The 14,871-nt window shown below is 32.8% G+C and overlaps 1 protein-coding gene across 1 annotated transcript; it reads left to right on the top strand.

Annotated features, from left to right (window-relative positions):
* The first annotated feature begins 1,692 nt into the window (after nucleotides 1-1,692).
* Nucleotides 1,693-14,653, top strand: LOC139893064 (bifunctional 3-dehydroquinate dehydratase/shikimate dehydrogenase, chloroplastic-like). Its single transcript, XM_071876199.1, has 10 exons — nucleotides 1,693-1,949; nucleotides 10,934-11,039; nucleotides 11,138-11,356; nucleotides 11,493-11,833; nucleotides 12,653-12,716; nucleotides 12,812-12,920; nucleotides 13,017-13,166; nucleotides 13,454-13,602; nucleotides 13,694-13,856; nucleotides 14,399-14,653. The coding sequence occupies exons 1-10, from the start codon at nucleotides 1,735-1,737 to the stop codon at nucleotides 14,440-14,442; spliced, it is 1,560 nt and encodes a 519-aa protein (XP_071732300.1). The 5' UTR covers nucleotides 1,693-1,734; the 3' UTR covers nucleotides 14,443-14,653.
* The last annotated feature ends 218 nt before the right edge of the window (nucleotides 14,654-14,871 follow it).

A 14,871-nucleotide genomic window follows, 5' to 3' on the forward strand; every position in this document is an offset into this window, starting at 1 on the left:
GAGAATACATACATAAAACATTAAGATTTGTAGACTGAAAATTTAAAAAAACACCTTAATGTAAAATTCTGACGAATTTATCAAATTAGAATATCAATACCTCAGATAATACCTACTCACAAGTACTGTAGTACTAATATCTACTATATCATTTTGGTTTTCAACTAGTCCGGATCAGCCTGCGCGATACCGCGGGAATTTTCGGCCTGCATATTCGTATTTAATGCAGCGTTGTGTATGTATAGAGAGGGAAACGTCTCATGTGTTAAGACACGTTTAGATATCAGTGTGGTTAACGTTTTTAAAAAGTGTCTGTTTCAAACGTAGTTAGTCTCATTTTGTTTGTAAAATTATTTTGAGTTTAATGGTGTTGTCGGTGGACAATAACGCCCGGCGAACAGAAAGATACGGCCGATTAGAAATCGTGGTGGATGTTGTAGGGTATTTTTGAATTTAATATTAAAGTTACGTTTTATACCCCTGAAATTTATAGTTTTAGTCCCTACAGAATTTAACGACATTTTTTTTTAGGGGAAACGACATATCTTTTAGTGTATAAGGGATAATTGCGAGTAATATAGTATCACATATTAGAAATATTTTTAATTTTTAATTACATACGCGTGTGTAAATTAATCAAATACCATTAATCTAACTGTAACATATTAACTTTAAGGCTATGTTTGACGCGTAGCTTTTTGAAGCTTTTAGCTTTTATGAAAAACTCCTATTTAATAAAAAGCTCTGTTTGGTAAAGGAGCTTAAAGCTAATGCTAAAAGCTAAAAGCTACTCGAAGTGTTTAGCTCTTAGCTTTTTGTCATTTTAATTTTTATTTTAACAGAATCAGCTCCTCTACCAAACACCAAAATATATTTAAAAAGCTAACAGTTAAAAGTTACCCGCTAAAAGCTAAAAGCTATCAGCTACCAGCTATCAGCTAGGTTTGCCAAACATACCCTAAGACTGTGGTTTCAAATCTTAAAATGGACTATTAATTAATATTCACAGATATAGATATATTTGTGATATAAGTGTATTTACCTTTAAATACATGTAGATTAAATAATAATTCTGTCTAATTACAAGTGTTCACTTATTTTTTGTACATAGTTATAGGAAATTTTCTTAACTTCACCATCACAAATCACAAATCTTCTTTCTTCAAATAAAATTTTTTGATTGATTGGAATACAATGTGGACAATTGAAATGAAACAGTTCAAAATAGTAATGTTGACACTTATGGTGAGACGTAGGGAGTAATGTACTTCATTCACCCCAATCTAGTAGTTCAATTTTATTTTTCAAGATGTATCAAATTAATAATCTACTTTTATACGTAAATTATAAAATTAAAATAATGATGTAATGTTCGTTTATATTCTTACTTTATGCAGATAAAACAAAAAATAGTTAAATGGTAAAGCGTTCAAACTATTAAGTGAATAAAAATATGTATGATAATGATAATTTTTAAAATTGTGTGTTAACGAGTATACTGTATTAATTTAGACTACCACAGTAAATTGGAACGGCAAAAGTATAAAGTATTTTTATTTTTATTTTTATATAAAAGTGTATATATCCACGTAGGACTCACCAACCCCCAATCTGAATCATCCCTTACCAACTTTTTCTGTATATATAATTCCATATTCAACACCCAATATCCACAAAACTCAATACAACTTTTGTTGGTTTTGAGTTCTTATGCACAAATAAAAAATAATAAAAATGGGTAGTGTTGGTGTATTAACAAAAACAACAATGGTGTGTGCACCATTGTTGAGGCATTCCGTCGAACAGATGGTGAGTGATATGTATGAAGCCAAGATTGAAGGTGCAGACTTGATCGAACTCAGGCTTGATTCCTTGATGAATTTCGACCCCAATCGTGATCTTCCCACACTTCTTTCCAATAAACCGCTTCCCGTTGTCGTCGTTTATCGGTACGTAACGTACATTTACAAATGCATATTGTACAACTCTTGATTGCGTTGTTCGTTCTTCTTCTTTTGTTTTACGTACTGGTCTATAAAGTCTAATAATGATAACACAATAATACGAGTAATATAATTATTATTATATATATAATATATAATTATTATATAATTATTATATATATAATTATTATTATATTATATTATATATATATGGGAGATGATTCTAAAACACTTTTTTATCCTCACACACCTATTTTAACCTTTTACTCCTCTAATAATACTCCATTTCTTTAAATTGGTGTGTGAATATATATATATATATATATATATATATATATATATATATATATATATATATATATAATAATAATAATATTTTATTATTATTATTTTGGGAAATGTTTACTTTGATGTTAGTCGGAAACGTGCGTCCAACAATTTAAAAATAAATAAGCCGTCCGAGTTTAAAATTCAGTAGCATTAGGGAAAGAGTAAGAAAATGTCACATGATAAATACACTTTAATTCATCCGTAACAATAAGAAGTTGGCATAGCGGTGATGATCTGACTTTTAATACGGGAGATTAGTGGTTTGCTTCTCACCAGCTGTAAAATTTCCACACACAATGCCTGTATGAATTTGTGGTGGAGTTTCCTCCTGAAGAGCGATAGGACTGTAATAATTCATATTAAGGAAATGATCGAATAAGTGGATTCCAATATCGCGTTCGTTCTCCGCTGGTGACTCTGCTGTTAAAAAATTACACTTTAATCCGTATATTATGAGTAAAACTATTGGTACTCTCTTGGATAATTTGATTAAAAATCTTTATATGTTTATGTTTATTTGATATATATATATATATATATATATATATATATATATATATATATATATATATATCCGATTATTTTGGTCCAATAAATTTAGCTTGTGACTTGGCTGCACCTTCACCAAATAATAACTTTTGGTAGATGTCATCTCCTCTGTACCAACTATCTTTTTATATATTACTCGTATCATATTTTGGGTTTAACTATGATCGGTAACTACTGTATAATTAAAATATCTCTAACGCGTATTTTAAGAAAAATGTGTTTCAACCAAACAAATTTGTATGTAGGTCCCTTTAAATATACAAAGACTACGTATTATACTTCCTCATATTTATTGTCTTTATGATAAAAATTAAATAATTAAAAAAAAGCAAATGTTTTTCATGTACTTTTTTTCTACCTTTTTATTTTATTTTATACAAGTATATATAAAACAAAAGTATGAAACAACTTTACCTTATTATCATTTACATTTATCTATAAAAATGGACAATCTCGATAAGGAATATTGGATAATAAATATGGGATCGAAGGAGTATATACAGTTTCAGGCTAACAATTTTGACTTTTAAATCATACGGAGTACTACAGTATATATATGATACGGAGTAGTTGTTTATTTCTTATAGCTTGATGTTGTTTACCTTCAAATGCATGCGCCTATTTTTCAGATGTCAAATTGATTGATTGATTGTATATTTTATTATTATCTGTGATAAAAAGTGACAACTAGCAAATTAGATCCATCTGCATATTCATACTGTGACACATATATCTAACTCACTCAGTGTTTGTGATCGTGGGTGATAAGGTTCGAACCCTTAATTTTATCTTATTTGTTGTAGAATCTTTTTGGATCTTCGGATCGATGTTCTAGAAAATTCGTGACGTTCGGGTGTCGATTTAGTCAAACCAATCAAGAATGATTGATTAGATCGAAGTCTAGAGTCGTTAATTCGACTTGGTGGATTTTTGGGACTGTTGTTTTAGAGAGAAAACGACTAGGGTTTATGGAACCATCAGTCTACAAATGAAGCATTCAACCTCCTTATATACTCCGTGGGCTGACAGTCGGTCAACGGGCCCATCTTGTTTGGTTGATCCGAACTCGGGCCTTTTATGCACCAACATTTGTAACAACAATGTATTTACGTAAAGTGATCATTTTTAAAAAAAAAATACACCATTAGCTATGTTTTAAAAATTTATAGTATACGACATTTTAAGGTACAAATAGTGATGCACTGATGTATGACTATAAATAGTATTGTAAGGGTTATATCTCATTCACGTGTTGCTAAATGAATTATACGCCTTTAATAGCCCATTTTTATTGATTTATGAATATGAACATACCCCACATACACTATTAGAAAGTTTGTTCAATTAGATCGTTAAATCTTCTCAAACAGACCAATTAAGGTTTGCGTCACGTGTAACTCATGTGATCTTAGATCACATTTATTTAGTTTTATGTTTTTTTTCCTAAAAAAAAACACAGATACTTTATAATGTATAATGATGAAAAAAGGATATACGGAGTAATATCCAACAGGCAATAAGATAATGCTACTGCCGCCTACTGGACTTCAAACCACAAAGAAATAAGCATCATATAGGAAACACTAAAATCTAAAACAGGACAAAATAAAATACAAAATACAACTGTACATAATCTGCAGATGTGTGTGTCAGCATATCACTTGGAGTATTATTTTATGCCAACTTGCTAAAATAAGATTTCCACTTTATATTTGTTGCTGATGTTATTATTTTATTCATTTATTTTTTTGAGCTAAAATTAACGATTAATAAGATACTGTTATAATTCAGTAGGCTTATAACTACCTTTAGTGGTTTGATTCTTGATGTTATAATTCAGTAGGCTTATAACTACCTTTAGTGGTTTGATTTTTGATGTTATAATTCAGTAGGCTTATAACTACTTTTAGTGATTTGATTCTTGATTTAGAATACTAATAATGAAGTGTAAGAACAAAGATGATAATGGAGAGAAAGAAAGAAACACTTTGTAAGTGTGAGAAATGGTGCAAGTTTAATGCTTGCATTCATGAGTATTTATAGCCTAAAATCTCAATATAAAAATACATACTTTGTGTACCAAAATTGACTATATGTATACACCAAAATTGACTATCCATATCTATATTATTATTATTATTATAACACTCCCCCTTGGATAGCAATTTTATTTTGTTGAAGATCAACTATAAATTACTGCCTCGTTAAAAACCTTGCTAAAGAAAACCCAGTGGGAAAAAACTTTAGCTAAGGGAAAAAGAGTGCAGCATGGAGTTGACTCCCCCTCAAGTAGACATCGCTTCAGCTGTTACATCTTTTGAACATGTCTCATGCCAATGTTATGAACGTGTGTTCTGAAAATAGCAGTTGGAAGTGCTTTCGTGAAAAGATCAGCAGAGTTTTTGCTAGATTGCACATATCTCATTTCAATCTGGTTGTCCTTAATGAGATTTTGAGTGTATGAGAAGAATCTAGGTGGTATGTGTTTTGTTCGGTCACTTTTGATATACCCTTCTTTCATCTGTGCTATGCAAGCTGCATTATCTTCATAGATAGTTGTTGGACTTTTATCGCGTTCTAGTCCACAAGAATCAGTAATGAGTTGTGTCATTGATCTCAACCAAAAACATTCTCGAGTAGCTTCATGTAATGCAATCACTTCGGCATGATTTGACGATGTAGCAACAAGTGTTTGTTTTTGAGAACGCCATGATATTGCAGTACCTCCATTTAGGAATACATATCCAGTTTGAGATTTAGCTTTATGTGGATCAGATAAATAACCTGCATCTGCATAACCAACCAAATCTTGTTTTGATTCGTTAGAATAAAATAATCCTAAATCAGTAGTTCCTCGAAGGTATCGAAATATGTGTTTGATCCCATTCCAGTGTCTTTTGGTAGGAGCAGAGCTGAACCTTGCCAACAAATTAACTGCAAAAGAAATGTCAGGTCTTGTACAATTTGTAAGATACATAAGAGCTCCAATTGCACTAAGATATGGTACTTCTGGTCCAAGAATGTCTTCTTGATCTTCACATGGACGAAATGGATCAGCTTCAACATTGAGTGATCTAACAACCATAGGAGTACTTAATGGTTTTGCCTTGTCCATATTGAAACGTTTCAAAATCTTTTCAGTATATGTTGTTTGATGTACAAGTAAACCATTAGGCATATGCTCAATTTGTAAACCAAGGCAATACTTGGTTTTTCCGAGATCTTTCATTTCAAATTCTTTCTTTAGAAGTTGAATGGCTTCATGGATCTCTTTATTTGTACCTATGATGTTAAGATCATCAACATAAACAGCTATGATCACATATCCGGATGTTGTTTTCTTAATGAAAACACAAGGGCAAGTAAGATTATTTGTATACCCTTTGCTTATCAAGTAATCACTTAATCGGTTATACCACATACGTCCCGATTGTTTTAACCCATATAAAGATCTTTGTAATTTAATCGAATACATTTCTTTGGGTTTTGCATTTGATGCTTCTGGTACCTTAAATCCTTCAGGTAACTTCATATATATATCACTATCAAGTGATCCATATAGATAAGCAGTCACAACATCCATGAGATGCATTTCTAAATTTTTAGAAACTGCCAGACTGATTAAGTACCTAAAAGTAATTGCATCCATAACAGGAGAATAAGTTTCTTCATAATCAATTCCCGGTCTTTGAGAAAAACCTTGAGCTACAAGTCTAGCTTTATACCTTGTAACTTCATTTTTCTCATTTCTTTTTCGGACAAAAATCCATCTGTATCCTACAGGTTTCACATCTTTAGGAGTGAGAATGATGGATCCGAAAACTTTTCTTTTATTGAGTGATTCTAATTCAGCTCGTATTGCTTCTTTCCATTGAGCCCAATCATGTCTATTTTGACATTCAACCATAGATGTTGGTTCTGGATCATCATCATTATTCATGATGTCATATGCAACATTAAATGAAAATTTCTCATCAAGATTTTTCATTTCATTTCGGTTCCATAATATTTTTGAATATGCATAATTGATTGCAATTTCTGTATTGACATCATCAATCTCCTCTGCAGTAGGAGTACTGATTTGTGGTTCTTCTTGAACACTTTCTTTTACTTCATTATCAGCTGATTTTCTTTTTCGAGGATTTTTATCCTTTGAACCGATTGGTCTTCCACGTTTCTGACGTGGCAAAGATTCATGAGTGACGTTATTGCCAGCTTTTGGAATTTCAATTCGAGCTGGAGTATTTACTGCTGGTATATATGATTTTGTCACCGTTTTTGTATCTGTAAATGCATCAGGCAATTGATTTGCAAGTTCTTGTATATGCATTATCTTTTGAACTTCTGTCTCGCATTCTTTTGTGCGAGGATCAAGATACTTTAATTGAGGTTCACACCATGAAACATCATTTTCTTTATTTTTCATTTCTCCCCCTAATCTAGGGAACAATGTTTCATTAAAATGACAATCAGCAAAACGTGCTGTAAAAACGTCACCTGTCATAGGTTCAATATACCTTAATATTGAAGATGTTTCATATCCAACATATATTCCCAACCTCCTTTGAGGACCCATTTTTGTACGTTGTGGTGTCGCAATTGGAACATACACTGCACAACCAAATGTTCTAAGATGGGAAATATTTGGCTCTTGACCAAAAGCAAGTTGTAGGGGGGAATATTTATGACTTGCACTTGGTCTGATGCGAATCAATGCAGCAGCATGTAAAATTGCATGACCCCATATAGATACAGGGAGTTTTGTTCTCATTATCAATGGTCTAGCGATTAACTGTAAACGTTTAATCAATGACTCGGCTAAACCATTTTGTGTATGCACATGAGCAACAGAATGTTCAACAACAATTCCTATAGACATGCAATAGTCATTAAATGCTTGAGATGTAAATTCACCAGCATTATCAAGTCTCACCCTTTTAATGGTGTAATCAGGAAAATGAGCTCTCAATTTAATAATTTGGGCAAGAAATTTTGCAAATGCCACATTACGGCTTGATAACAGACAAACATGAGACCATCTGCTAGATGCGTCTATTAGAACCATGAAATATCTAAATGGTCCACATGGTGGATGAATTGGTCCACATATATCACCTTGAATTCTTTCAAGAAACATTGGTGATTCTTTCTCAACCTTAAGTGGTGAGGGTCTAGTTATCAATTTTCCAAGAGAGCAAGATGTACATGGAACCATTGTATCATGATGGATTTTTCTATCCTTTAGTGGATGTCCATGAGTACATTCAATAATCCTTTTCATCATTGTTGATCCTGGATGGCCTAATCTGTTATGCCATAAACTGAATACACCAGGATCAATATATTTTTCGTTAACTACCATATGTATTTCTGGTACATTTATATGTGTATAATGTAATCCAGAACTAAGTCTTGGCAGTTTTTCAACCACATGACTCTTGTCAGTGATACTTAAATATTTCTCATTTTCTGTTGTCACTGACTGATAATCATACCCGTTAAGGTATATGTCGGAGAAACTCAATAAATTTCTGCTTGACTTGGGAGAAAATAAGGCATCATTTATTAAAAATTTTGTACCATTTGGTAGTATGAAATTTGCCTTTCCTATCCCTTTTATCAAGTTAGCAGGTCCTGATATTGTATGTATAGTTCCTTCCGTTGGTTTTAGGTCAATAAAATATTTCTCGGATTTAAGTATAGTGTGTGTAGTTCCACTGTCTGCTATACAGAGATCTCCACCACTTGATTGATGTTGTATTCCAGCAAAATTCATATTGAACTTCATATATAAGAAATAAATAGTGAGTACATTAATATTACACAATATTTTAAACGCAAATAGATAGTACTGAAACATTTAGCAAACATAATGACAAAGACAGACGATATTAAATCGTTTATTTTTCAAAAGACACACAACTTAAACATTCAAGAAATCTTCATATAAATCAGATGGTTTCTCAGTGACTGTTGGATCAATATTATCCACAAAATTTACTTCCTTTTCTTTACCTTTCAGCGAATCCTGATACATCTTAACAAGATGTTTAGATGTTCGGCAAGTATTAGTCCAGTGGCCCATTCTACCACATCTGTAGCAAGATTCTTCAGAATTTTTAGAAGAATTTTCTTCAACATCTTGTTTAATGGGCTTGTTTTGTGGTTGATATTTATATTTTCGTGGATTACTATTTCTTTGACCACCACGGCCACGACCACGACCACGTCCACGCCCATTACCATTACCATAAGGATGGTTTCTACCATAGTTATGGCTTTTGGCATGATGATGGTGATGGTTATTATAACCACGACCTTGCCCGCGTCCTTGTCCCTGTTTATAATTATTTGCAGTATTTGCTTCAGGGATTGCAAGTGTACCAGTAGGACGGGATTGCTGATTTTTCATTAATAGCTCATCATTTTGCTCTGCAACTAAGAGATATGAATTAAGTTCAGGATATGTTTTGAACTTTAGCATTCTCAAATTTCTTTGCACTGTGATGTTTGCAGCATTCATTGTGGAGAAAGTTTTCTCCATCATGTCTGCATCACTAATTTCATGTCCACAGAATTTAAGTTGTGAACATGTATTATACAGAGCTGAGCTGTATTCATTTACTTTCTTAAAGTCTTGGAACCTTAATGTTCTCCATTGTTCCATTGCAGCTGGAAGTAAAATTTCTCTTTGATTATTGAATCTGCTTTTGAGACCTTCCCATAAAACATGGGGATCTTCTACAGTCACATAATTATTTTGTAAGCATTCATCAATATGTTGATGAATAAAGCAACATGCCGTAGCTTGTTCTTTTTCAGAACAAGTGTTGTTTTCATTTATGGTTTCAAGAATGCCCATTGATTTAAGATGCATTTTTACTTTTATAACCCATGGCATGTAGTTGTTTCCAGTTGATTCTAAAGGAGTAAATTTAAGCTTTTCCAGATTCGACATTTTCTATTATCAAAAATTAAAACAAACATCATGATAAATTAGAGTCAATTTATATTCATAAGTATATAAACATTAAACATAAATTTAATATAACATAAATGATAAGTAGGTGACAGTGTCGACCATGTGTAAGCAATCATAAATAAATGTTATATAACAAAAATATAAATATTAGTAAACATAAATGAAAATTTGGCGACAGTGTCGACCATATATTTTTTCAGGTGGTATAACCAACCTATATCATTCTGGTGGTATAACCGACCATATATCATTTTGGTGGTATAACCGACCATATATCATTTTGGTGGTATAACCGACCATATATCATTTTGGTGGCAGAGCCAACCATATTTAGTATTAAGATTATCGTGCTGATAACGTGTTATAATTCAGTAGGCTTATAACTACCTTTAGTGGTTTGATTCTTGATGTTATAATTCAGTAGGCTTATAACTACCTTTAGTGGTTTGATTTTTGATGTTATAATTCAGTAGGCTTATAACTACCTTTAGTGATTTGATTCTTGATTTAGAATACTAATAATGAAGTGTAAGAACAAAGATGATAATGGAGAGAAAGAAAGAAACACTTTGTAAGTGTGAGAAATGGTGCAAGTTTAATGCTTGCATTCATGAGTATTTATAGCCTAAAATCTCAATATAAAAATACATACTTTGTGTACCAAAATTGACTATATGTATACACCAAAATTGACTATCCATATCTATATTATTATTATTATTATAACAGATACCACAATATTATATCTCTGTGAGTCTGTGAAGGGTTATGGACCCCTAAAAGTTAAGCACAAGTGGATTATTTGCGTATCAAGTGATAATTTGTAGGACCTTTGATACACCACAACTCCACATAACCAGCTGCTACCAATTGCCACATCACCATTGTATGGTCCACCATATGTATCATCAGCTGCTATTTATTTTTACATTTCTAAAGGGAAAAAAAGAAAAAGAAATGTAACATGGGTGCTAGTCAGGTGGTTTGGGTAATTGGTCAAATTGTGTTCTAGTTGAGATGGGTTGGATTGAGTTGCTATTGATTTAACATTATATCCATTTGACCTTTGGTGAACTGTATCCTAGAATTTAACATATGTGCTCTACTTTTATTTCGTATTGTTGTATAGGCCAAAATGGGATGGAGGTTTATATGATGGTGACGAAAACTCAAGGGTAGAAGCACTTTTACTTGCTAAAGACTTGGGAGCCGAATACATTGACTTGGAGCTTCAGGTAGTTGTTAAAGTCACCATCATATAATAAGTTTTCCGATACTTTTTAACAAACCAGATTTGAAAAATATTAATAATATCATGATCCGAATTACTCAGGTAGCTTCTGATATCATGGAAAAACAAAAACTTAATCAGCAAAGCAGTTGCAAGATAATAGTATCATGTTTCGTCGATGGAGTCACGTCTTTTAAAGAAGATCTAAGCCACCTTGTTACTAGAATGCAATCTACTGGAGCAGATATTATCAAACTTGTTACAAGTGCAACTGATATAACAGAATTATCAAGAATTTTTCATCTGCTTTCACATTGTCAGGTACAAGCTTTTTATAATTTTCCTAAATAAATATAAGTGGAAGTTACATTCTTTTAACGTGTCGGTTCTCCTTTTACTTACTTCCATATAAGGGAAAGTGATGTTTTCAAAGACTGATAAGTTTGACTATCTGCAGGTACCTTTAATTGCATACTCAACGGGGGAGCGAGGGCTTATTAGTCAATTACTAGGTCCAAAATTTGGCGGTGTTTTGGTGTACGGATCAATAGCAGGAAATTTAGTACCTGGTCTTCCAACTTTATCTAGCCTTAGAGAAGCTTATGGAGTTGACAATATAGATGCAGACACAAAAGTATTTGGGCTAATTTCAAAGCCAGTAAGCCATAGCAAAGGCCCTATTTTGCATAATCCTACTTTTAGACACGTGGGCTACAACGGTGTTTATGTTCCAATGTTCGTCGATGATCTTAAACAGTTCTTTAATGTTTATGAAAGTCCTGACTTTGCTGGTTACAGGTATGTATATGTATGTATACATTTTCTTCACTGCAATTTATTAATTTTAAACCGACATAATTTCAAGGACAGTCCCTGTTGTTCCTACCAAATTTCAGGTTCATTCTCTGAACTTTTTTCGACAAGGAGAGTCATCGCCGTTTGCAATAATTGCATAGACAGTCCCTATGTCTAACGGACGTTAAAAAAATTGTCGGATTTATCACGATCTTTTTAACGTCTGTTGGTTTTCATTTAGTTGTGTGGTTTCGGGGATGTCTACCGTAAAGGTGCATGAGTGGTGGTGCTTGGTTTGTTTCGGATGGTGGCTCTTTGCTTGCGCAACAACTTCCACCTGACATGCCTTTCGAGTTATGTTTCAATGTCTTTTGGCTCTATTAAGTGAGGCAACGACAAGCGTTGACTTATTGGCGTCTTGACTGCCTCGTAGAGCCTAAATTGACTTTCAGGCTGGTTTTAATACCCATGGAAATTTGATTATACCATTTTCATGGCGTCTCTTCCTGTGGGTGGAGAATTTTTTCTCGACTCGTGGGTAGGAAAATGACTTATCATTCTAGGGTAAAGGAAGGATTGTCTACATCTCACCTCCCCCATACCTCGCTTATGCGGGATTGGGTATTGTTGTTGTTGTTGTTGTTGTGTCATTTTTAACATCTGTTAGATAGAAGGACTGTCTATGCAATTTGCAAACCACACTGTCCTTGTCGGAAAAAAGTTCAGTGACTGGACCTCAATTTGGTACAAACCGCAAGGACCGTCCTTGTAATTATGTCACGTTCATTTGTTAAACCATGTTTGCATGATGATTACTTGCAGTGTTGGGATACCATACAAAGAAGCAGTAATGGAATTTTGTGATGAAGTTCATCCTCTAGCTAAGGTAGACATCATCATCTTGAACATATCTAAGTTAATTATTACATTTTTCGTAATAATTTTGAAAAATTCGTTAATGAATTTTGTATTCTTAACCAGTCTATAGGTGCTGTTAATACTATCATAAAAAGACTTGGTGACGGGAAGCTCGTTGGATATAATACTGATTGCGAAGCTTCTATAACTGCAATTGAGGATGCTTTAAAAGGTACCAAATTCGTACTTCGATTTTAGTAGAGTTACGTTTATCTGCATGATACGTTCTTTTTTTTTATTTAGCTAATTGTGATTGTGTATTTTTCAGCTCGAGGTCTTGTAAATGGAGAAGCAACGTTTCATTCACCTCTTACCGGAAAACAATTTGTGCTTGTTGGTGCTGGAGGTGCAGGGAGAGCTTTGTCATTTGGTGCTAACTTTAGGGGAGCACGAGTTATCATTTTCGATATTGATTTTGGTATGTACATTAACATCTCTATATATTATACGAACTATAGGTATCAAAATGGACGGGTCATGTTGGGTAACCAGTCAACAGGGTTTCTGGATGGTCAGGCAGGTTGGGTTACCTAACATACCTTCCATCCGAAACTTTGCAATCGATGTTTTGGTGTCACTAAATATTAAAAAAAAAAACTTATATAATTTGAACAGTAACATACGTTCCGAATGAAATGATTTCGAAGTATTATTCATTATTCGAATAAACAGCGATAACTGACACTTAGTTGTTTGTTTGTAAAGAAAGAGCAAAGGCATTAGCCCAAGCAGTGTCGGGTAAAGCTCTGCCATTTGACCAGTTAACTACCTTTCGACCCGAAAAAGGTGCAGTCCTTGCAAATGCAACACCCATCGGAATGCACCCAAATAAAGATCGAATACCCGTTTCTGAGGTTTGTTTATCTTGTTTTTTTCATATGAAAGTTGTAAGCTTTTGTGGATAGAGTACTGTTATTGACAATGTTTACGTGTTTGCCAATTTAGGAAACCTTAAGAGATTATTCTGTAGTGTTTGATGCTGTTTACACACCAAGAAAAACTACACTTCTAAAAGACGCTGAAGATGCAGGCGTCGTCATTGTTAGTGGGGTCGAGATGTTCCTTCGACAGGCGGTTGGACAGTTCAATCTTTTCACAGGTGGCAAAGGTACTTATAAAACCGCGAAAGTTTCAATCTTTTTAATTTTTTTATTACAGTTTTCACATTACATATAATGGGCTAAACTAGTTCTTTTAAATAGTTAATGCACTGGTTACTTTTAAATTTTTGTTAAACATGGTTAACACTTGGTGTTCATTTAGCTGAAATCAATTTAAAAATGTAATCCTTGGGAAAAAAAAGTACATGGGTAAGTGACTTGCATTCAATAATAGACGGACCAAAGTGATATAGATGGCTGTCATTATCAAAACTGTAACTAACTAATATTACATTTTAATCTCACTTTTTGAATAGAAGGTTTCAATAAATTGAAAGCTTAAGAAAAACACTTTGAGACTGCTTTTAACCATATAACTTCTTACCCATTTAACCCGTTGGAAATAAAACAATACCCACATCTGCACAATTTTCATATATTTTAACAAGAGAAATGGTAAAATATACGAGTAATTCTTTTTTTTGCTGTAAGATAAGTAGGTATATTTTTTATTTGACATTGCAATTGCATCTGTTTTATAAAACTGCAGCACCTGAAGAATTCATGCGAGAGATTGTTTTATCAAAGTTTTGATTGATTTATACCAACACCGATTGATTTACGATTACTTGGTGATTAATAATAATAAAAGACCCTGGACAAAATCAGACGAAGAGTTTCTGATATGAACATGGGTTGCTGTTATTCATTGTTTCGATTTCTTCTGATGTATATTTGTAGACAGACATTATGTTGTACAAACAATTGTTGATCATCTCTTGATTTTTTATTGAATAGACTTGTAAAAGCCAAATTCTACATTTACATAACTTTTACAAAATTTATTATGTTGGAACAGTTATCATGTGATTCAAACTAAAGAGGACTCTTCTTAAGTATTTGATAATAACAATGTTAAATTTGCCAACTTTTGAAACACACAACCTCCCAAAAAAAATCAATTTAAAGATCTGACTTACACTGTTGTAATAAAACTGATTTTGTGTTTAATAATTGATGCAT

This window comes from Rutidosis leptorrhynchoides, chromosome 2 (genome assembly GCF_046630445.1).
Source record: "Rutidosis leptorrhynchoides isolate AG116_Rl617_1_P2 chromosome 2, CSIRO_AGI_Rlap_v1, whole genome shotgun sequence".
Lineage (NCBI taxonomy): Eukaryota > Viridiplantae > Streptophyta > Magnoliopsida > Asterales > Asteraceae > Rutidosis > Rutidosis leptorrhynchoides.

Coding starts and splice junctions, on each gene's coding strand:
- LOC139893064 (XM_071876199.1), top strand. CDS start 1,735: ATGGGTAGTGTTGGTGTATTAACAAAAACAACAATGGTGTGTGCACCA. Junction 11,040..11,137: donor ACATTGACTTGGAGCTTCAG/GTAGTTGTTAAA, acceptor CGAATTACTCAG/GTAGCTTCTGATATCATGGA. Junction 13,167..13,453: donor CATTTTCGATATTGATTTTG/GTATGTACATTA, acceptor TTGTTTGTAAAG/AAAGAGCAAAGGCATTAGCC.